The sequence below is a fragment of the Mchenga conophoros genome, linkage group LG3 (genome assembly GCF_057382185.1).
Source record: "Mchenga conophoros isolate Kocher_MC1m ecotype Shallow Benthic linkage group LG3, M_conophoros_male_GT1.1, whole genome shotgun sequence".
Classification (NCBI taxonomy): domain Eukaryota; kingdom Metazoa; phylum Chordata; class Actinopteri; order Cichliformes; family Cichlidae; genus Mchenga; species Mchenga conophoros.
This window is the reverse complement of record NC_140528.1, coordinates 84,663,075-84,687,575: the sequence shown is the minus strand read 5'-3', so window position 1 is coordinate 84,687,575 and position 24,501 is coordinate 84,663,075. Positions and strand designations below refer to the sequence as shown.

The window sequence follows — 24,501 nt, the reverse complement described above, 5'->3', positions numbered from 1 at the left end:
GAAAAGAACAGTTCAAAGAAGTGATTAAAAGCCCAAAGTTACCATTAAAGTGATGTCCATGATGAGTGGATATAACTGTGCCTTTATTAAACTTAGATTCGGAGTGTTTTTGTATATTTTTGTAAGAGAATCTACAGTTATTATCATTTAAAAACACGGAAATGATGTGTGCTAATGTAAAAACACATGACGGGCTCTTTGGAAGAGAAACCACACCCTAACTAGATACGCATTTCTCATACTAAAGCAGGTTGTAAACGTTAATGAAAATGTGAGTATGGATGCTGTTTTATTGTGTTTCTTAAATAGAGCTTCATAATTCTGTCTTTAAGTACCACATTTTGAAATGTGATCTCATCCATATGTAGTATTGAGGTTTATTCAACACACAATTGTGTGTTATGCTTTTGCAAAAAAATAGTTTTGTGTTAAAAATGAGCATGATCTGCAAATATATAAAGTTGCAGTGCACTGAAAAGTCAAATGAACGTTTAAATTTCCTGTTCATGAATTTTACAGCTGACACAGAAACTGTTTATTTTGACATCTTCACATCACTTACTGTAGATCTCACTCATTTATTAGTCACATTTTTAGTCTTTTTGCTGGATTTAAACACCGCGGTTACAGTGCAGTGCTTAGTGTAAGAGGGGAGCAATCATAAATCCCTTCGTGACCACCCTGACTTTCTGACATCTGATAGAGACACACACACACTTAATGAGATTCGACTGCCACCCTGCATGCTTACCTCAGCATGCATGTCATGGTTTATCTTCTCAGGTACACACACACACAAGCAAATGCTAATGAAATTCAGGAGCACTATTAGACTTGTAGATCAGCGGTATGGGTCACTTGCTCTGACTCACAATTTAATGGCGTCTTGGTGTCTCATACCACCAGATCACAGAGAACAGAAACAGAGGGAGCGAGAAGAGATAGCGATAGGAGGATTTAACGATAACACATTTTTTGATCTTGCACACTTGCAGTAAACACACACACTTGGTGAACCGAGCAGAGGGAGATCTGTGTGAGGATTTAGCAGTGTAAACACATTCTTCATGAGCGCTGATAATCCTGCCAAAGAGAAACAGAGAGCATCATTACTTCAGCTCATTGCCATCTCTCCAAACACACAGACACATATATCAGGGTTAACTACTTTCACCTATTCTCTTCGGTCTTCAGTGTATTGCTCAGCAAAGAGCAGACACAAAGGGTGCATCTCGAATTATTTATGCCGCAGTGAAAAGGAATACACCTCATTTTCTCTTTCCTTTTTCCTTCTGGATGGACCACACAGCTAGAGTGTGGTCCACCATCCATCACCCACCACACCCACCCGTCTCTTCCCTAACTCATCTTGTCTTCATCTGCCTCCTCCTCCTTCCTCCTCCTGGTCTTGGTCTTTCTGTATTTATACTTTCTCCCCTGTCTCTTCTGTATACACCATTCTTTCTCTCTATTTGTCTCTTTGTTCTTTTAGACTCTTTCTCTGCAGTCGCTGGGTTTTTGCTCAGTAACATTGCAGTGTTGTAAAGTGAGATGCACTGCTCGCCCCGAGTACCAGAGAATTTCCAAAACTTCTTTATCCGTGTTCAGAGCAAGAGCAACATAGCATGTGTCAGGACAGTGTGCTTTCCCTGACACATAAAAGGCAACTTGTAAAGCTAAAGTGTCATTAGTGCATGTTTTGTTATCCTCTAAATCCTCCCTCTCAGCCTTCATCCTTCTCGGCTTCACACAGCAGGAATCCTACCGCAAGTGTCCATCAGCAAAAAAAGTAGCAAACCTAATCTCCCCCTCCTCCCCCACCCTCAGAGGATGTACTTATTTCTAGATAAGGCACTTTTGCAAACTTTGGCCAAGAACCAAAAATATCTTCTGTGCTGTAGTTCCATCTGACAGATGAAAGAAGCATCGGCATATTTTAGTCTAGGAATTTCAACTTTCTTACTTTCTCCGCAGTGCTCCTCACAGGATGAGATTAAGCACTTTGCCTACTCTTCTCCATCCTCCCTTCTGTCAACCTTCTCCTCCATCCTTCCTGATCTCCTGCTCTCCCTTTAGTCCCATTAGTCATGTCCTGATGGCTCATTAACTATTAAAGAGCAGAATGAGGGAAAGAGAGGAGAGGGGCATTCTGCAAGGCTTGCCTATAGTCATTTGGTAATGGATATCAGGGGGTGAGATAAGCGAGAAAGCAGGAGATGAGGGTGGAGCAAGTCCGTGGGGTCTCTTTTGCTCGTCTGATGATGAGTGGGAGTCATCAGGCAAAAAAGGAAGACAAGTTAGGCCTTTTAGTATGTTGCGTCCTTTGGGATGAGGGAAAAGCTCAGAAGCAGAACAGAAGCACATTTGTTTGCATAAAAAGCTTCAAAATATAACCATCTTCAGTCTTGGAGGCTTTTATTCATTCTTAATCAGACAGGCTGAAGAAGGCTTTCAGATAATCCACAAACACTGAACCCTTGTACTGATAAGTTCACCGAGGCCATTTGCTACTGTACTTTGGATTTATCATATGTTGCTGCCATCTAGTGGCTAAAAAAATCCTTCTTTGAAAGTTGGGGAGTTGTTGAACAAGTTTATAAAAATGTTAAAAATGTCAAAATACAGGTCAAAGAGAATGTTAGTGTCAGTTTGTTCTAATTGACATTGTTTAATTAACATATGTCAAACTAATGAAAGAGGTTAAAATCTTTAGAACAATGCACTTATCACATACAGAGCCTCAGACAGTCTGATACAGCTTTTTAACACTATGTGTGTGCATGTGTGTTTGCAGACTCTCTGATGCTGGGGACAGAGGTCGACCTGCAGCAGGTGGAGAACACTGTGTTTGCCATAGAGACTGTGTTCAAGGCATGGCTTCAAGAACAGGGTGGAGACAGAGAGCACCTTCACCTCTTGCTACCAAGCCCCATGGATAACCTGATTCCAGGTTAAAATCTACAGCCACACACAGAACTTGAACACACTGATGTTTTAGGAAGTCAGAAATGCATTACAGTTTATGACTTTAACAAATACATGAAAGAAAGAAAGGTTTTTAATGCACATAAATACAGCCACATGACAAATACAGTTTTCACATGACTCTGTGTAGTCGTGAAAAAGTACAAATTTACAGCTTCCATAGAAATTAAGAGGGTAAGTTGCAGCCAGATGCTGCTAATCAAACGCACTTCATTACCTGATCATAAGCAAGTGTGAGCATCTCATTAGGAGCAGAGGTTTTGGCAGCAGAAGCAATTGTTTCTTCTGTTGAAAACCCTTCCCAGTAGTAGATATCCCAGCATCTCCAAAGTGCTCAGAAGAACTCAGACTCTACAGACCTCAGTTAGTGTGTTAAATGTTAAAGTTCATGGCAGTACAATTAGAGAAAGCCCTAAAAAACTGGGTTGCCTGGAGAAAGCCTCTTCTTTCTAAAAAGAACATGGCAGCATGGCTTAGGTTTGTAAAGCTACATCTGAACAGTGTGACTCTTGGAACAGTGTCCTTTGGACAAATGAGACTAAAGTTGAGATGTCTGGGCACCTTATAGTTACTGGGTTGACCACGAACTCCTCTGAATACAGAAGTATTCTAGAGTCCGATATGATCTACAGCAGAATAGCTGAAAAAGACAAGATTTAAAGTTTTTAAAGGCCTCAACCCGACCGAGAGCAGTTTAGAAACAAATATCCATAAACCTCAATGAACTGAAGCAACATTATAAAGAAGAGTTGGCCATTCATCAACAAACACCCTAGACTGGTCACCAGTCTGTCACACAGAGACAAACCATTTGGACTCACTTTCTCACCTATGGGGAACTTAGAATTTCTACAGTTCTAAGTTCTACAAACTACTGAATCATGGCGTGTACTTTGTTTTTAACATGACTGCATGTTTCTGTTGCATGTGCAGTGTGCGTGAAGTGTGACATGCAGGAGCGCATGATAAGCCCGGCGCTCATCCCGCTGACCCCGAACCTGGGAGTGAAGACTGAGAGCATTCGGGACTTCCTGCCTGGCCCTAAGGGCTTGGCCAATCAAAGCCCAGCACCGCAGACACTGAAAGTGATCAAGTAAGCGTGGGCATCGATGCTGAGGGCCTTCGAACTATAAGCACAAATAAAAGTTTTTAGGATCAGCTCACAATCACTTTGTTAGGAGAAAGTAAGACTTGTGTGTGCAAGATCCAATAACACGCGTTCTCTGAATGCACAGCTCCTTTGTTTGACTTGGGAGCATCTGAGTGCACTTTGTTCTGCTGGAGTTAGTGCTCCGAGGCTGTAAAAGCAATATGAGCACAAAGTTCAGTCGCTTTTGTAAGGAATTTTGTTGGCCTCGTAAATGTACAATCAGCATGATGGACGAGGAAACCAGAAGATAAAATATATTCCAGAGGACAGGAAAATGCTCATCGTAAAAGTCTGACAAATGAATAAAATCTTTCATACCAATCACAAAACAAATATGGAGAGTTTTACAAGCTTGTAGGTCAAAAATAGCCTCTGTGGACAGTGTCATACAAAAAATGAGCTACATTTGCTTCCTACAAAACAAACTCGTCATGTTATTTTAAACCTCACAGGGATTGTGGACACATGAACTGAATGTAGCGCAGTACATTTTCACTTTCTTCTCTTTCCTACCTGTCAGTAGAGGAATGTGTACGTGCCATTTTTTTCTCACAAACTCATGCAGTGCACTGAAGATTGTTTCATGGGCCAGCGCAAGGCCAGTTGCAGACACACTGGTGGTCCTGTGCTGGCCCATGTGTGGGCCACCTCTGACAATCCTGATCTGGACCACCAAAGGGCCGTCACTCTTTCCGGTATGTAATCCATGTGTAGGTTGTGTGCAGCCACGGGCCAGTTGCAGACACACTGCTGGCCCTGTGCTGGCCCATATGTCAGCCTAATGTGTACCTTAATCAAGCCATGTAATAACAACATGTGCCGGAACATAATAGTGCAAAAGTAACATGAAAAACCCTGTTTAGACAAGGAATGTACTGACTCTTTCATAGTGCTTTTCTACTCTCCCAGATTACTTAAAGTGCTCTATACAACATTCACACACTTTCTCTAAACTGAGCGCTTCCTAACTGCATTCATACTCTTGACATGCGGACTGGAGAAGCCAGGGATCAAACTACTAACCTTCCGATCAGTAGGTGACCTGCTCTACCTCCCGAGCTACAGCCACCCACTGGCAAAGATGAGTGTCATGGTCCTGGGTCGTGCGACCCAGTGTTTTGTGTTTAGTCTATTTTGATGTTTATTGTTTGTTTAGGTTCATTAAGTTATTCCAGCTCATTTGTAATTATATGACCCTTGTATTAAGCCTCCCTTGCCCTTCATGTGTTTATGTCTGTGTGTCTTGTGTTGTCAAGTTCATGCTGTCGCTTCTGTCATCTTCCCCTGTACTCCGTCTCCCTGGTTCGTGCGTCTACCTGTCATGAGTCATGTCTGCGTGGTTATGTTTAGTTCATGTCATGTCTAATCTCCATGTTTCCTGTTTTACTTTGAAAGTCTGTATTCAAGGTCAGTGTATTTAGTTTCACCTCTCCTGTCCTGTCGTTAGGTTCATGTGTGTCAGCTGTGCTCCCATGTGTGGCCACTTCCCCTGATCATCCCTCATGTGTATTTAGTCTCTGTGTTTCATGTAGTCTGTGTCGCGTCGTCTGTGTTCCCACCCTCCGTGTTTCCATGCCCAGTCTTTTGTATTCCAAGCATAGCCTTACCATAGTTTGTTCCCAGTTTAGGTTTCTGTTTAGTTACTGCTCTTGTGCTGCCCTCATTCTTGTTTGTTTCTTTTGTGTTCATCAGCCACAATAAAAGGCTCGCTTTTGTTTAAAGTTCACTCCCGTATCCTCACTTGTGTCTGCACCTGAGTCCTCCTCACACTCTCCACACGGTCTGCCACTGTGGACCGTGACAGATGAGTAAACCGTCACTAGGTTTTGGATAAAGTGTACAGTCACAAACCTGTCAAACCTTATTTTGAAACGTTGGCTACTATAGCAGTATTGCAACATGGCATTTGGTTCTTCTAATTAAAATAGGAAAATAGGAACATAAATAGTGCAATCATTGCCAGACCTGGCCCACATCTGGATTGACATACACCCTGCTGTGACACCAGTTAGTCAGAAGTGCCAGCTTGTTGCCAAGTCTGGCCCAGACTTGTTTTCTATGAGCCTGGGCCACATAAACCAAACCACAATCGAGCCAGATATGGCATGCCATCACATAGACATTGCCATCTATGCCGGGCCTGGCCCATATCTGGATGACATACGTCTTATCATGCCAGAAGTCAACCAGCAGTGCCGGCTTGATACCAGATCCGGGCCAGACCTGCCTGCTGTGTGGGGTGGTAATGTTTTCATGCAGTTGAGGTAATGCTGAATTTATTTCCAACTCGGTGAACAGCTGATGTAATTTTTCCCTAAATGCGCACACGCATGCTACACACACGCTAATGATAGAAAGCAGGCGCTGAGGTAGAAACTTGATTTGCATTTGTTTTACATTTTCAGGACCTACAGTAGGAAGTAATGTGCGTTTGTGTGAACGAATGGGCATTCGTTTTGCATACCAGACGGTTGGAAAATTGTGCTGTTTATGTACTTGAGTTAGAAAATGGGTCACACTGCAAACGCACCTCAGCAGGGATGATGTCATTCTCTCTGCTCATGATGTTTTCCATATATTTGCATACTTACAGTTTTCTGCTGGAGCTCATTTCAGAAATGAAAAGGATTTCATTGTTTTTTCCATTGTTGGCGTGTGTGTGTGTGTGTCTTTCAGAGTTCTGCGTGCAGACGGAGTGTGTGAGAGTGTGTTGTACGGCCTTCCGCTGGTGATCCGCCCAACCACCTGCTGGCAGCTGGACTGGGATGAAATGGAGAACAACCAGAACTTGTTCCATGCCCTCTGCCACACACTCAGGGTGTAGTTTCTGTTTTTTCATCTTGTGACAATTGTCTTTATTAAGAGAAACTGACATTTTATGGCCGCATGTGATGCAGAAGTAAAACCCATTTGACCAGTCTACATGAAAGAATTTGCATAATGCAAATCTGGTTCCCGTTTTAGCGAATGTGGGAACGTGGGAGTCATGGTAGAATAGAGCAATCATATTCATGTTTGTGCTTTTGTTTGACGGTTGTGATTCTCAACTCATACAAACCAACACCAAAAACACTGGAAAGTTGTGCGAATTCAAGTACAAATAAAATGCAGTGGTTTGTAAATTTCATAAATCCATATTTTGTTTACAGCAGAACATAGTAAACATATCAAACAGAGAAAATGTGCCAGTTTAAGAACAGTATTAAATAATCTTGTGGTTTATGGTAGTAACACATCTCAACAAATTGGGACAGCTCCATGTTCAGCACTAAAAAGCACCGCCTATTTGTTTAACAACAGGTTTTTTTACCCCTCGGCTATAAAGGGCTGATGGAGTATTGACATCAGTCTGCTGGGGGGGTGTGCAGAGGTCACATTTTCTGAAAATGCGATTTCTTGAATGTGATTGATTGATCATACTTTATTCATCCTGAGGGAAATTGGGTTAAGGCTGCCAGCCGTGCCAGCGCCGTCTTACTTAAGAACGAGGTGACAGAGGACTTTCAAATTGATAGCTCAGGTGGATCTACTTAAAAATCTCAGACATGTTAGAGGTCAGAGGTCAACTTTTCTGAAAATCATCTAGAATTTTTAATTGTTACCAAAGGTGCATCTAGGGTTAGAGGTGGCGGGTATTTTTAACTGTCTGCAAGCTGCAGAGACCGGTTGCTTCACATTCGAGAGAGGAATGTTGTCCCGTTCTTGTCTGATAAAGGATTCTAGCTACTCAGCAGTCCCACGTCTTCTTGTTGTATTTTCATTTCATGTTTTCAACTGGTGAAAGGTCTGGACTGGTGGCAAGGCAGTTCAGCACCCAGACTCTTCTGCTGCGAAGCCATGCTGTTGGATTAGCTGCAGCATGTGATTTAACATTGGCTGAAAATATGACTGAAATATGCAAGACTTTTTTAAAATGATAATGATGATAACAAGCTGTCAGGTCTCTGCTCTTTAGTCTGGATGATGTAGCTTTTTTTCCCCAAAGGAATTTCACAATAAATTCATCTGACCACACAACAGTTGTCCATTTTAGCTTTAACCCAGAGAAGAGGTTTCTGGATCATGTTCACATACTGCGCAACTTCTTCTCTGCATGATAGAGACAGGAAGGGAATTTGTGGACGACTCAGTGAACTTTCTGGAAGTGTCCCTAAGCCCATGTAGTCAAACATAATCATAAAGAGCTGGTACCGGTATGTCCTAATGCATAAAAGCTCAGAAATGAAACTGTGTACTTTATATTTACATGATTCTGAGTATCTGTAAATAAGAGCCACATTGAGCCTTTTTCTGTATTTGGATTCCAACTTTACCTCAGATATAATGGCTTATATCCCTCAACTTTAATACTTCTTTGGTTCCCTATATTAATGTAACTGGTGCTAATACACTACTGAAGTTAATGTATCTGCTTCTGCTTCTGTTTTTAACACAGTGCTGCCCGAGAGCCCAAAGATCACAGGCATACAATGTGGATTTTCAGCCTTGTCACTTGCACACAGAGATTTCTCCAGATTCTCCGAATCATTTGATGATATAATGTACTGTATATTATTGATGAGATGTTCAAAGACTTCCCAATTTTAATGTTGAGGCTTGTTATTCTGAAAGCAATCCCCGCTTTGTAGATGCAGTTTTTTTGCAGAAAGGCGAACGTTTGTCCATCTTTACATCTAAGAAACTCGGGCTCTCTAACGTGCTCTTTCTCTGTTTCCAGTTAATATAAATAGTTCCAAAATGTTCCTCCAGCTGTTTTTCAGTAACACTTTTCCAGTCTTTTTGTTGCCCTGTTTTTGAGATGTGTTGCTGCCATTAAATTCAAATGTTCTCTGTTGTTTTTTTCATGAAATAGTCAAATGTCCCAATTTGAACATTTGCTGTGTTTAAGATATGTTTACATTTTACACAGCATCCCAGTGTTTCTGCAGTAATAACATAGCATAAAATTGTTTGGACCGTTTGATCGTCTTTTCATTTTAGCTTGTCAGCCTTGCAAGATTCTGCATATCCCTCCACGGTTCGAAAAGTTTTTGATTTCTCTCTTTCAGAGTCGTGACCTGTTCCTGCTGCTGCAGGTGGAGCCGGCTCAGAAGTCTGCAGCTGGAGCCTCAGGTCCATGTGTGTATTTGTGTTTATGTTTATGTGTGAGAGAGATGACTGTTTATCAAGGTCATTCGTGAACAATCATAGGCCGCGTGTATGTGTCCAACACAGGTGTGTATTCCCACTACATCCTCCAGCCATCTCCATCTCTGTCCCTGCTGCTGAAGCCTGTGGTCTCCAGAGAGTTGCTGCTGCCGTGCTCACAGCTGGTCTCGGCTCAGGACCCTGCACATCACGCCATGCAGACTATACAGGTTAGATGAGCTCCGGTTGCTCTAAACAATTTAGAGAAGTAGATAGAGACACTGAGAACCTCAAAGCAGAAGTTGATGATTCAACTTCAGTAATCTATCAGCACTGGTTACCTTTACATTAATACAAGGCAAGCTGTGAGCCAAGTTAGACAGACATCCTCACATCTGAATCTACAATACTTTGGCATACAGAGGTGTTCATGGTCAACTCTGTGATTGCAAGCTGCCCGGGTCTTGTGCCTGCAAAGCGAGCCTAAATCATCACGCCTCCATCTCCATGGTGAAAGCTGATATGAGGGGACACTGTGCATTGTGGCCAAACATCTCCACTTGGTTCTCACCTGTCCAAAGCTGTGCTGTTCTTTTTAGGGAGAAAATGCCTTCTTATGACAGCCTTTACAAATAAGCCGCACTTGTTCAGTCTTTTCTAATTGTACTATCATGAACTTTAACATTTATCATGCTAACTCAGGCCCATAGATTCTGATGCAGCTCTAAGAGTTACATCTTCTTCAGGTGGATTTGCTGCAACGTCCCCTCAATGGAGGATTTCGGTATCATGTTAACACTCGCCTGAATGACCAGTTAACCTTTTAAAGACTGAACCATGGAATCATCATACAATTCTATTTGTATATACCTGGAACTAAGGACCACACCATTTGTTTATATGTCTTCTTCTTCTTTCACCTGTTGGATCACATACCCATCAATCACTTTCTCTAGCATCCTCTTGTGTCACTCCAGCCTTCTTCATGTCCTCCTTCACCACATCCATGAATCTTCTCTGAGGGTTTCCTCATTTCCTCCTGCCGGGCAGCTCCATCCACATCAGCACTGTCTCACTGTCCTCATGTCGCACCCTCACCATTGCCATTTCTTGCTTCCTTCTCTTCTTCCTTCAAAATTCTAAAAATTTTGTACCCTAGAAATCATGTTAAACAATCTGGTTAAAAAGCGCCCTGCTCTCTTTCACAGACATCTCCACCTTGACAGGTAGGTCTTCTGGACCAACCACCTTTCCACTCATTCTCTTCATAGCTGCCCTCACTTCCTCCTTTCTAATCTGCACTTTGTGACCAACTGTCTTCCATCTGTCTTCCTCTCTCTTACATTTCCTACACCCATCAGTTCCTCAAAATTACTTCTTCCATCTTGTCAACACACTCTCTTCACTCATTAGCACATTTCCATCTTTATCTTTTTTCCACCTCGGTCTCTCTATAACCAACTGACAAAAGGCCCTCTTTTTTCCTTCTTTTAGCATCTAGTCTCACAAACAACTCACTGTAAGCATTTTCCTTTTCCTTTGCCACCTTTCTCTTTGCCGTATACTCCCACTATTCCTGTCTACTTTCTTCCTTTCCCTGTTCCTTCGAACACTTTCCTCACATTATCACTTGCGCCCTGATATTAAAGAATTATAATAGTAATTTCATATTATGACCTTTACTTAAACTGCACACTCATCATCGCGAAGGCGAAGCACGCAAAGTTTCGATGACGTCTCAGGATGACGCTTCTGTGAATGTGATGATGACAGTATTAGACGTCATGTGTATTTTTGACAGGACATTACAGGACACGGTGCCTCGTCATTTACTGTGACTCACTTTTTTATTCTGAGTACTCGCTAAAGGTCGAAACAGGTCGCAGTTGAAATATTCAAATGATACTCGTGTGCCTTCTGTCTCTGTCAGAGCTGTCTCACTCAGCTGGATGAGGAGTTTGTTTTAAACCCTCTCACCCTGAGCAGTAACCTCTACCAGCACCTCAGGAGCCGAGGCCTGCTCTCCCAGCCACGATACCCATACAGGTCAGCAACACGGGAGGATCATGATGAGTCTGTGATGATATTTATAGAGATGATCAAAGCTCTAATTTAAAGAATGACGTGATCAGTGCCGTTAGTGAAGATGTAGCTAAGTGATTGTAACCACAAGCTGTTGCCAATGATAAAGAAGCTTATTAAGAAGATTATGTTCAGGTTACAGATATATGTTAAGGAGATGATACTGAGGAGCTAAGCTGTTTGTGTTCCCAGGATTCAGCCACCACAGGAGGGCCCTAAAAGCACAGGCAGCAGACAGCCACGGCAGGTAAACACAGCAGCTTTATGACAGTCTGAAGGTCACTCTGCGATGCTTATATATAAGATGGGGGAAGTTTATGGTTCAAGAGCCATTTGACCGCATTCTGATTAACCACATTAAACAGCTTTCTGTGGAGCGTGTGCTTTAGTAATGCCCTTCAGCCTCACGTCCTCATTTGATCACTAGATGGCCAGCACTCGCTGCAGTCAGACACAAACAAGCCTTTTGGACAAAAACGTGAAAATAAACATGAGAATGAAAAATGTGAAGTAAAGCAACATAATCCAATAAAACAACCGCATTGTTGTTTGGAGGCAGCGGTTGAGGACGAGCAGATGTCCGAGTTAAAGCAAACAGATAAAGGTGTTGTGTAAGCGTGCCCCTCCGGAGGCAGTTTAGATAATCGGGCATTATTGGTGCACTCGGTTGAGCTGGAACTAGTTTTAACTGCTCAGTTTGTAGCCAGGTAGTCGTAAACTAGAGGTCAGCCAGTCTCAAACACTCTGAGGGTATTGTTTTTGTAAACTGTTGTGTGATGTCAGCAGTTTTGTTTGAATGGGAGCATCTGAGAGATGTATGAAAGCTGTCAGATAATGTGAGAATGCTAAGTAAAAACAATCACAGGTTTTTAAAGGAGGCCACAAAGTGAACTTGTGGTTAATGTTTAATGGTGCTTTGTGTTTTATAATCTTATCATGTCCTGGAAAGAAACTAGAAACTAAAAGTGCCAGATAAAAGTTTGCGAAATAAACATTTAAGCAGCTTCAGTGCCTAAAGTATCACAAGAATAATTTTGGATGCATATGAAGTCAGAAGTTTAGTTAAAACCTAAAAGTTAAATTTTATTTCAGGAAGTGGTTAAGTTACCTCATTGAGTCTGAGGATTACTGCGTTTCTGATGTGAAACAATGATAGTGTAGTGAATCATTTTTCAGTTTTATTTTAGAGTTTTCAAAGTGAGTCATAAACTCTGATTAAACGAGCACACAGTCTGTGCTGTGGTGCTTTCTGATACTCTACAATGTTGTCAAAGATAGCACTTTTGAGATGAAGTGGTTTTATATCACAAGGGCTTCTTCTAAAAGGTTCAGACTTTCCAGAAGATCATTCGACTCGAGGTTTGTCTGGTGTTTTGAATGTATCGCTGCTGTGGTGGCATCCTATTGGGTTTTTTTACTGTAATTCCAGACCAATATTCAGTGCTTCGGAGTATATTCCGAGTATTTTCTAGTAGAGTGTAGTATTTCCTGTGGATTTCACAGGCAGTGTATCGCTCGTGAACTTTCACCCTAATGTTTTTTTTTATGTATTCCCATCAACTGAGGCCTGCTGTGTCCTGAGGGTGTATAGCTGTTGGCAGGGTGACTCATCGGGGCTGATACGGCTGCTCACATGCAAATAGTTCACTTCAGTGGGAAAACGCAGGGAAAGTGTTTATTTGCTCTGTTCTGTGGCGAGCTGTCACTCCAGCTGACCTCAGACTTAAAGTCCAAACATAATGTTCCTTTTTGCTGCGTTCACATGTCCTTCCTCCCAACTCCTTCACATCCTCCTCTTCCACTCTTTCATCTCCCGTTTTCTACAAGAAAGTGATCTTGAGTTTGAAATTCAGAATGTGTGTGTGTGTGTGTGTGTGTGTGTGTGTGTGTGTGTGTGTGTGTGTGTGTGTGTGTCGCCTCCATTCAGCTACAAAACTACAGTCGCCAACTGGGAATGAACAACAAGGTCAGGGCCACCGTTGCTCCGCTACCCTCCTCCTCCGCCGCCTCCTCTTCCTCCTCGCTGGGACCTCCTCCCAGCAAGGCCTCCCGCCCAGCTCTGAACTTCCTCAGCAGCAGCAGCAGTGGCAGCAGTCGGGCCCCTACCCGGCAAGAGGGAAACGATGATGATGATGATGATAACTCTGTGCTAATACAGTAAGAGTGCTGCAGGGTTAGTAGCAGAAAGTGAGGAAAAGTCCATTGTTGCACACTTCAAAGGGGTTCCAGTGGAATTAGCACACCTGCAAATATATAGGCCCTCACACACACACACACACACACATATTTGGCTAATTGGTCTCCACTGTAAAGCTGGTGAGCAATCAGGCAGCTCATAAAGGCTTTAAAGAAAGGAAGAGACAAGCTAATTTGCACGTAAATGCACACAGGAGGCCGTGCAACACGCTGCGAGCACACTTACTCTGCACTGCACTCTGGGTGGTTCTTCTGACACTTTCTTTCATCTCTATTTATTCTCACCGCTCGCTCGAACAATATTAGTTAGATCTGAATTTAACAAGCCTCCGTCGCTGCATTTGCAAGCATGTGCGTGTATGTGTGCGAGCGTGAATGTGAGAAAGGAAAGTTTCAGCTCGCTGCCATGTGCAGATTGCTGAGTTAGCAAAACGTCAAAATCACACACCGTAAACAATGAAAAAGAAAAAAGCAGGATAAAAGATGAAAAGAAGGGAAGCGGCAGGACAATGAAAGCCTTAAACAGTCACCCAAAAAAAATGGGGGGAAGTAATAAGAAGTTGCAAAAAAAAAGAACAAACGTGGGTGGTGTGTGGGAGATCAGAGGAAGATTAAAAGCTGATGGATGTATAAAAAGCAGTGTCTGCGCGCTACAGCATGCACGCTGGCACGCACAGCTTTAAGTCAAAAGGAAACTAGCTACAAAACTACAATTGATGCATAATAAACGAGACGTGCTGCATAAAGACTTATAGCGCGCACACATGCACATTCCATCTTGAGCTCCCGTTCGAACACAGCTTCACTGTTTCAACGAGCCAGAGACAGAGAGGCCTCTCTGCTCGCCTTTACCCCCGCCGCCAGCTCTCTCTCAGAGGGTTTAAAGGCAGCGTGAGGGGGAGGAGGGTGGATGGAAGAAAACTGATAAAATCTCCAGTGTGTTCTGTGAAAACGTGAATATGACAACTTTGCATTGGAAAAAAACACTCCGTTGTGTCTGCGAGTGAGTGTGTGTGAGGCGATTTGAAGTTATTACATCACTGCTGGTTTGTGCACAGTTTTATATTTACACCCCGACAGTGATTCACATTCACACATTAGTTACGTTTGTCCGTCGTCACTGTTATGAATTCCTTTCCCGTGAATGAGCCTTGTCACACATAAGTTTAATGAGTCTCCCGCCATTCCACCCCCTTACTGAACCTTATAACATTTGGCACATCCCAGTGGCCAGTGACTTCATGACGTTGTGATGTCACACTACTTCCGCATTCACGACGACAACGATGCTTTTGTCTCTGAGAAGAATTCACCCGGACCTTCAAAACTAGCCACTAACATTTTCCCCACTTCCCCCCCTCTCTCTCTCTCTCTCTCCCCCGTCGCTTCTTCACTCTCGCTCTTCACTTTCTTTTTGATTCTCACGAGCGCTGGAGAGCTGAGTCAACTGGTGTGAATTTCATAAATTTGTTCAGATGCAACGACAGCAGTCCCTCTGTCCCCGGAGAGGTCAGAAGGCTAGAGCCGGAGCTCTTCTGCGTGACCTGCACACTGTTAGACACACTCCTCATTAAATGTCACAACTGTTACAGATAAATGTGATATTACCAGAAACTGACAAAAGTTCAATTGTTTTTGAAATTGCAGGAAGTTTAACAGTGTCCCGCTTGTCAGGTGACTTTTTCGATTCTTCGCTCTAAAGCAAAAGGTCTTCTCTGAAAAATGTTTTGCATTTCTCGTTGTTCTTTTTTTCCTCATCTCACAGTGTTAATTCAATCGTGTTCCTGTTCAGCTTTCTTTCATATATACGAGGTGTATATATATACGAGGTGTATATATATATATATATATATATATATATATATATATATATACACACACACATGTATAAACCTGTATCTGATCTGTTCATCTGCTGTGGAATAATAAAATGCTAGTTTGTGGGCGGATGGTTGCGGTAATATTTCTGTAACATAAGGTGCTGATAGTAGAAGAAGGGCACCTAACCGCCTTTAACCTTTTACCTCCCACAGGTTTCCCTGCACATTAATAACATTATTGAGTTTCCCAAGGATGAGAGCAGAATGAAAAAGGCGTATAAATATGAAACTGTTGCATTTATTATTATTTAATGATTGATTGTCTTTGTCATCTTCATCATTATCGCTTAAAAAACTCCACCGCACAATTAAGTGCATCCAGTGTGTAACTAAAACCATAAAAACGCTTTTCGTTTTAAGCCATTCACCTATTGAAATTAACCTTTTTAAAAGTGCAGTATGCACCTTATCCTTACTCATGAGCTCTGGGTCTTAACTGGTGCTACTTTTGTTTTGTTATCGATATTTCTTTAATTTCTGTGGTATGTGACAAAGGAAGCAGCTGGGTTTTTTGTCTACTATCACCAGACATCACTAGTAGGTGAGGACAGGACATTGAAAATAGTGTGCTAAGCAATAAACCAATCCTGCCCAAATCCTGCTCTCAAGTGGTCTGTTGTCAGGAGCTTTACCCATCGTTACATATAATGTTTCTTTCACCACCTTTTCTCCAACACAAAACACACAGTGGAATGTAACCTGACACGCTCCTCGACTTGTCCAAAAAGGAGGGGGGGGGGGATAGAGGTAGAATATTATATATATATAACATATACCTTAGGTGAATGTGCAGTAGTAGCATCTATGCTGTAGTAGCAGTAGCATGTGGTGATAGTGGGAAGGAAAAACTCCTTTTTAAAAGGAAAAACCTCCAGCAGAACCAGGCTCAAGGAGGGGCCGCCATGACCGGGTGGAGGTAAAGGAGACAGGTGAAAACTAAATGCTGAGTGGTGTATAAACAGGTGCGTGAAGAAGAAATACTAATGGGTGCGTCATGGGAAGCAGCCTAGGCCTATTGCAGTGTACCTAAGGGAGGATACAGTATCACCTAATGTTGTATGGTGATATGGTACTGTGAGGTCTTTAGGATAAGATCTGGCCTGATTGTTCAAGACCTTGTAAAACACTTTTAGCTACAAACTAGCATTACATGTGGTTAGTTACTGGAGTTAACTGGTTAGCATATTTATTTCAACACACACACAAACGTCTTTAGACCTAAGCTGTTAACGCTCCACACAAAGAATGAACTTTGGTCTGCAGAGAATATTTGTTGGGTTTGGTGGTTAATTCCCACATTCTGTTATTTTCTTCAGACTAATAATCATACACGCTGACATCTCTCACAGACTGTTACTGTTAACAGAAAAGATAGTGATTATATAGGAACCGACAAACATTCAGCAAGGGTGCTTCACAGTAAAACTTCTCTATTTGTTACCGAGCACGAAGTGATATTTTGAGAAGCGATGGTGTGTGCAAGTCTCTGTGTTGCTTTTGTAAGCTTAATTTACTTTATTTATTTGTTTGTTTTTTTAAGCGTAGGAAGCTACTTTCTGCCACTGTTATTTTTAGTAGTGTCTATTTAACCTTTTTGGTAACGCTTATTGCTCAAGAACAGACTAAATCATTGTTTTTAGCAAGATGAATATAGACAAGATTAAATTCTCCAGAAGTATTGGTTAAAGTTATAAAATAAAATAAAATGTTAGCTTTTATTTGTTTTCACGTCAAAGCTGCACCATCAATAGTGTCATTAGCAATGCATCGTCACCTTGCAGAAACCATATTGGAAAACTTCATGTCCAAGTTATTCATTCTAATAACTTCTAAAAGGGTGGTGTTTTGTTTTGGTTTGGGGTTTTTTGGGGGACGTAATTCGCAGACGTGTCTGTGCATCGAACTAAACTCGATAATTCTGAGCCGCGTAAAAAGGCTTTTGTGGTTCAGCTGTCTAAAAATGCGGTTGTATTCTTTTTTGTGCCATCTATATCTGAGTCAGGATAATATTAGTGCTTTGACTTCCTGCTTTATGCTCAATGTTCCATTTCCTTTTTTGCTGCAATCTGCAGAGCACAAAAAAAAACATGCATCAGACTCTCTGTCTGTCCCACAGACTGTAACGCATTGTCTCTTTCCTGCGATTGTCCTGACTTGCCACAGGACTCTGATACTATACACATGGAAGAATAAGCACAGGAGTCACAGTTCATACACAGGCAGAGAATAATTATCTGTCTTACCAGCAACGCTGAGCGAGAATTGAAAGAGGAAGTTCATCTCTGTGAGGAGGAAGTGAGGAGGTGAAGTCAGAAGGTTACAGAACCTGAATTGGAAACCCGTAAGAGAAATCTTGAAAGGTCTCTACTCCTACATGTCTGAAATGCATGCACATGTGCACATGTGTGACATAAAGTCAGGAGCACAAATCTCTGAAGAGTATGCGTCCCAGTGATTATCATCATGAAAAGCACAGAAACTAGAGAACCTGAACCTGAAGTGTGGTCCACTGAAGCTCGCTGAGAAAAATCACTTCTTCACCACACATAACCTCTGTGCAGATAATCATTGAGGTTTTGCAAATGAAGCAGCATGAATGAGAAACTGACATTTCCTTTAGGTAGCACTGAAAGAGAGCGAGAGTGAATGAACCTCTATTTCAGACACACATGACTGAATTGGTTTGCCCACGCAAAGCCAAAAATAGAGCGCTGGTGGTCGACCAAGTCAAACACGAGAGGAAACCGGACAGTTTCATGTGTGTCCCGTGTCAGAAAGCACTAACGTCTTGTCAGATGCCCACAACAGGAGTGTGTCATATGCTACGCATCGCAAAGTTGAAACAGAATGAGGAAACGATGCTCAAAGTCGTTTTTATATTAAGAGGTGCAGCTGACAGGTGTCAAGTTTTCACAAGACCAAAATAACCCAGCCATGTTTGACATAAAAAATGGCATTTGCACAGATCTTAACATTTGAAGCCATAGCCTGACAATACTGTTGTTATTCCTTTATTCAGTAGAGTAACTACATCATTAAGAGGCTATTGGGATTCCTGACCTGATGAATCTCTCGGATGAAGTTTCCTCTGATTACATCAAAGCTGCACCATCAATAGTGTCATTAGCTATGCATCAGTAAATCTTTCGGCTCATTATTTTCCTTTTAGAGCCTCATTTGATGCAGTTGAGTCAGTTAACAGGCACTAACACAGAGTAGAGACCATATGTAGACCTTTGTATATTGTGTTTTGTGCGTTTTAGCAAATTAGGTAAACTTTAAGTACTAATGCATGGAGGTGGTGAGATAATCTGTAACCACAACTGTCCACAATCACACAGTTTTATGCAATTTGCAGATAGCCAAGCAATTGACTAATAATGAAGTGGACAGATATTTCAGAAGCAATGAGCTAGGCTAGCAGCTTCAGTCTGGAAGGCCTTGTTCAGCAGCTCATGGGCCTTTGAGAATAGATGACAAGTGGATGGGGAATGAAAACAAGAACTAACTGGTGTGTAGGGCAGGAAAGACTTTATATCATAGTTTGAAATCTAAAAAAATTAACAAGACAAGGGAAGCACCACAGCAGGGAATCCAACAAAGACTACAGACACAACAGGACCATTTATACAAAGAAGGGTAATCAGGGAAAGAAATACGAGGGTCATGGCAAAGCATAATCAGGGACATTGCATAAAAAGCAAAAGCCTGTCTTATTTTGGTAGTTCATTGTTCACACTGTCTTGTGTTTTCCCTCCCTGCTCTGATTCTCTTAATATGACCCCCTGTGTGCCTTTATCGCCAGTCGTTCCCACTTCCCTCGTTACCCAGAACCCAAAAGGATCACAAGCCCCTGGAACAATCATGAATGCAACTAGAAATAAAACCCATCCACCCATTAAATAAGAATACACAATTCTAAATTAGGCACAGAACCCAGGGGCTACGTCAATTTGAGGTTACTATACCGACTTCCTGACTTTGTTGTGTCCTAACTGCAAACATGCTAGCTGTGCGCTAGCTAACTAGCTAAACTATGGATGGACGGATTTCTGTTTTGTTTCTCAGACATCAGGGACAGATGTTTTCCTCTGCTCATAGTTTTCCTCTCATCTTTGGAAAGCTAGGATAATATGAGTGCAGCAGTTTCGTTTCTTTTTGCTGGTTTGTGTTCTGTCGTACAGGAACAGAGAAAAACCATTACAGTGAGCTATGTATATATTATCTATTACATATTTTTATGATTCATTTGGTTGCACATTTGCGTATCATAGGGCACTGCCCTGTTGGCCAAGCACCTACTGCCCTTCAATATGAAGCCTTCTGGAAAGGAGTTTTGTTTTCCTTCTCTCTTTCCACAGAAGCACGTGTTTGCGGAAAAAAAAAAACAAGTTTCAGTGCCTCATGTTGTTGGGCTGGTCCTTTTCTCTTTCCGAAACTAAACTCTGACGTGACCTTTGACTAAAGAGGACGAGCAGGAGACCTTGGTGGGAAGAAGACAGTCACGCAGTGTTGAGAATAGACAGTGAAAAGAACAGGAAGGCTGTGACTGACATGATAATAGTTAATATAGTATGTGTGAGTGTGTGTGTTTGTGTAGACATGCAGTAAGTAACACATAGACCTCAAAGCTGCAGATAAAACTGTCTGGCCAGAGAGACTCATGTGTCTAGAAATGGTGCAAACACACCCACACACATACACAACTGGTGTCATGTCTGGTAGAGTAAAGCCTCTATATGTTTCTGCTGTCTGTTGATCATTCACAGCATCTTAACTTCGATGCTTTTGGTGTCACATAACCTGCAGCAGAGCGCTCACTGTTGAACTTGTCATTTTTCTCCATTTTACGGTGAGAAAACTCACAGAAGTTGATCTGAAACTGTGAAGTGAAGTCTGATAAAGCCTTTCAGTATGAGGCTACCACACACACACACACACACACACACACATACAAGACAACAATGTACACAACAAGGGACAAATGGTGGAATCCATGCAGATGCAAATAACACCCTGATACACATCAGTATCGAGTTGTTCATACGTGTTCGTGCACCTTGCCCGTTGCAGATGTGTGAAAGGTCAAACAGATGAAGAGCAAAGTGTGAAGAACAAAAATGAAGAGGAGGTGACAGAAAGAGCAGGGTGCTTTCTGTAACGTCGAAATAAGATCTGAATCTTAGCTGGTGATAACGGATAAATCCATCGGTTTGTTGTTGAGCATATGTTGACGGGATACATGCAGATTTAGTTGTGACGGCCTAGCCCTCTTCTGCATACCTGTTAAGAGGCAGTTTAGCTTTACAGCCTGTCGTGGAGTTCATTGCGAGGCTGCGCTGCAACTGCTTCACACTTCAGGAAATGCACATGACCAAAACAGGCTTGATAGCCCAGCACATAAAAAACTGTAAAACCACAAGCTGATATTTTAGCGCACTGCTTTTTGAACACATTGAGCATTTAAGTGCGTCACTGGGCGAGCTTCAAAAGTGACGGTAGCTCAAAGTTGTTAACTGGCTGCCGGTTGTAGCAGCATTTGAAAGGGAGATATATGCATGAAATCGTGCTTTCATGCATAAGATACACATCTATGCAAGAAAGCTGCTATACAAGTACAGTGCTAACCCTAACCCTCCATTTTTTATATTTTGCTTAAAGATTTTTTTAATTAAGTGGTCTTGAACAATAGTTCTCCAGGCTTTCTGAAGGTCTGGACATTTGTACCTGACATTTTCAGAGGTTTCGTTCTGTTTGTTTTTTTCTGTTAATGATTGACCTTTGAATCAGTAAAGCATAAAAAGTACAGCTAATGATTTGCCATGATTTGGGGCTAAAATTCAGCCAGTGGTGTTGGAGATCTCATTAAAAACTGGAAATATGAATACACAAAAGTACAATCAGATATTCATCCATCGTGCAATACCATCTGGAAAGTGTAGGATTAAAAAAGGCTTCATTGACAGCATGCATGACAGTAATCCCAACTACACCACCAGTGCAGTAAAAGTATTCATGAATAGAACAACATGCAGTGGAGCACTAGCATTCATTGGATGGCTTTCCCCCAAATTTCTGCACCAATTTGCCATTTTCATGGCAAAATATAAAGAGGGTGGCTCAAGACTTTTGAGATACGACAGCATGGCTGACATCTCCATAGGGCCAGAGCCATGTGACATATGGGTCACCTGCTCAACCCAGTGAGCTATACCAGCGTAAGTTTATCAACTTGCACTGAATTATGTTGATTTTCTTCACTAACCTTAAATAGTCTAAATACTATTAATATAGTTGCTCTTTTCCAGTTTTACTGACCAAAACGCTTAAACAGACACATTCATTGAGGACTTTTATTGTGCAGAGCTTTTCCCTTTACACATTGTGTTGCTTTCCATCTGTATTAGTTTTCCCACCGTATAGATTTATCGTCAGGCAACATAAAGCGATACTAAACTATACTAATCAGCCAGTCTGTTGCCAGCTGCAGCACTTATCCGTGATTGGCCAGATGCCGCTAACACCATCCTTTTCCTGTGAATACACAGGGGAAACTCTGAGTTGATTTAGTGAGTTGATAACCAGCTTTGTGTGACTGCTGAATCCCTGAATGAATCCAGATAACGGATGGATATCCTGCATTTATTGAAGTTGTTTCAAAGTACCGGGCCCGGATGTTTGGATTGCGCATTTATCCAGCACAGAGTTATCCACGCTCATAACTCTGTGCTCAGTAACACTGATGTTGTTGTTGTTGTTGTTATACTGAAACAGAGAAAATGGAGAAAGATGGTCTTTGTTTAGGCGTAACTGAAAGGATTAGCTCGGATTACATGAAAAAGTCCAGTGTCTTATGTTTTAAACAAAGAATGAATGAATACATAGTGTGACTGGATTTTCTTAATCTGGTCACACTAACATCTTCTTCACATTTCTTTGCTTACCACATAATCGTTCTCATTTAGCTCCGGGGACTTTTTATGCGACTGTTTTTAAAAATGAGCCTAAAATTGCAACACACACTCGCTCTCACTGACAATGACATGAAAGAAATAAAATGTGTGTCACTTTATTACCCAAGACACTGCAAAGAGAGAGAAACAAAACTTTTTATGTCACTCGTGGTCTGCACATTTACACAGACAAAAAAATTAAATCACAGTTCCTGTTTTGGTAAATGATACTCAGTATTTCAAAAAAGTAAAAAGAGTCAGTTGCGTGTCTAAAATGCTAAACTGAACAGCTGAAATGTGCAAAACTGTAGCTTTTTTTAAAGCTCGAACAAGTGGAGTCACATGAGATAAAGAACGCATTGAAACCGAACTCAGCATGAAAGTTTGCGCAGTTTGCTTTATGGCCAGAATTTGGGCAAAGTCTTCTCTGGAAACAGACACTGTAAATATGTAAACAGCTTGTTTTGGATATTCCAAAGAGGAAGTGCTGAACCGAATAAAAGAAAATGTTGACTGCATGAAAACAGTGCCGTAATGTGTGTGTGTTGTGCCCTTTCCCCAGCATTTTTTTTTCTCGCAATTGGTTCACTGAGAGTTTAATGAGAAAGACAGAAGCTCACTGCCGCTCTTGTACTTTGTTTTTCTTCCCTCGTTCTGTCTGAAAGAAGAAGGAGTGTTAGAGAAGTTGGGAAATTTACTTTCAATATGTAATCCAATTACTCCAGCAGCAGGTGAGGGAATAAAAAAAGAGGGATAAAGAGGGATGAAGGGGATAAATAGCAGCAGTGGCTGCAAAGAGAACAGCCTGTACCTGTTTGCAAGCCAACCAGACACAACTTGGCTCATCCAAGCCAGCATTCATCATGTCAGCGTTTCTTTTTTTCCCCCCTCCGTCTTTAAATCTCTTTGTTCCGACTGTTTTGTCACCCTCAGCTCAGAAGAAACCCTCACATCTTCCCATCTCGTGTGCCCGCCGTCCTCTTACGGTATCTCTCAGGAGTTAAAATGCACAGCGTGTCTGACACAAACCAGCCACCGTTTTAACTGTCACCAGAGCAACCGGACAACAGAATTAAAGCAGAGATGGAGAAAGGAAGGAAGAAAGTAAGAAAGGACGTCTTTGTGCTTCTCTTACTTTTTTTTTTTTTGAGGCTGGGCTTTAATGGTGTGATTAAGTGGCTGGAAACCGACAGAAACAACAAAAACAGAGCGTGGCAGCAGGAGAGAAGCGGAGGATGAGGTCAGACTGCGTCGCTGTCCTGTTTTGGTCCAGAACAGAAAAGTCTTTTAAGCGTCTGATTGGCTCCTGGCAGGACAAGGAGAGCGGGGTGGTAATCGAGAAACTTGTTTAAAGAAGTGACTTTGAAGAAATCGTTTAAATTTGTAGAGCCACTTTTATTATTAGTTATATTTACAGAGAGCACAGCTTTTTTGGACACATACACACACATACTTATTACACTGCGGAGGACTGATTAGTTTCATATTTAGTTTGTGAAAACACAGAAATATACAGGATTTTACCAAATGTTAAACTTGTGCAGGAAGTTGTGATTTAACGGCCACAAGATTGTTTCTGATTCTGAAGCCGTCTTAACAGTTCCACTTTTCAGGCTTCACTAAATCAGCTGCTTTTTTTTGTCCTTTTTTTTTTTTTAAACAGCAGCTCTTCCAGTGCGACCACATCTCATATTAGTGTCCTGGCCTGAAAAAATTCATCTTCCCACTTTGGTGAGATTTGAGAGAATATATCAGCCCGGAAAACACAAACAGAAAATGACTGGTTCCTTTTGGTGTGTCCCTCGTCTCACTGTCAAACAATGACTTGTGTCCGTCACGCATTTCAGAGAAACGGAGAAAGCAGCAGTGCAAAAAAACATGTTCTTCGGTCACTTCGCAGCCACAGCGGATGAGAAAAGAAGAGCCAAGCCACTCTCCCAGCGTCTTCAAGTCAAGCCCGTAAGCAGAGACTCTTGTTGGCACATCCATTCGGCTCCTTTATGTGTGCGTGTGTTCGTTCAAATGAAGTGGCTGGCTTTGACCACACTGTGGCTTGGGTACGCCAATTATGGGTTTGACCAGGCAAACACTCACTCTCTCTTTCTGGAACACACACTGCTATAGCTGC

General features: G+C 41.9%; 1 protein-coding gene across 1 annotated transcript; it reads left to right on the top strand.

Moving 5' to 3' along the window:
• Positions 1-2,795: 2,795 nt before the first annotated feature.
• LOC146581206 (meiosis 1 arrest protein-like) lies at positions 2,796-13,586 on the top strand. The gene is made up of 8 exons (XM_085267573.1): positions 2,796-2,950; positions 3,919-4,078; positions 6,812-6,953; positions 9,184-9,247; positions 9,350-9,492; positions 11,193-11,308; positions 11,537-11,591; positions 13,272-13,586. Exons 1-8 carry the CDS (start codon positions 2,803-2,805, stop codon positions 13,503-13,505), a joined length of 1,062 nt encoding a protein of 353 aa, XP_085123699.1. The 5' UTR covers positions 2,796-2,802; the 3' UTR covers positions 13,506-13,586.
• The last annotated feature ends 10,915 nt before the right edge of the window (positions 13,587-24,501 follow it).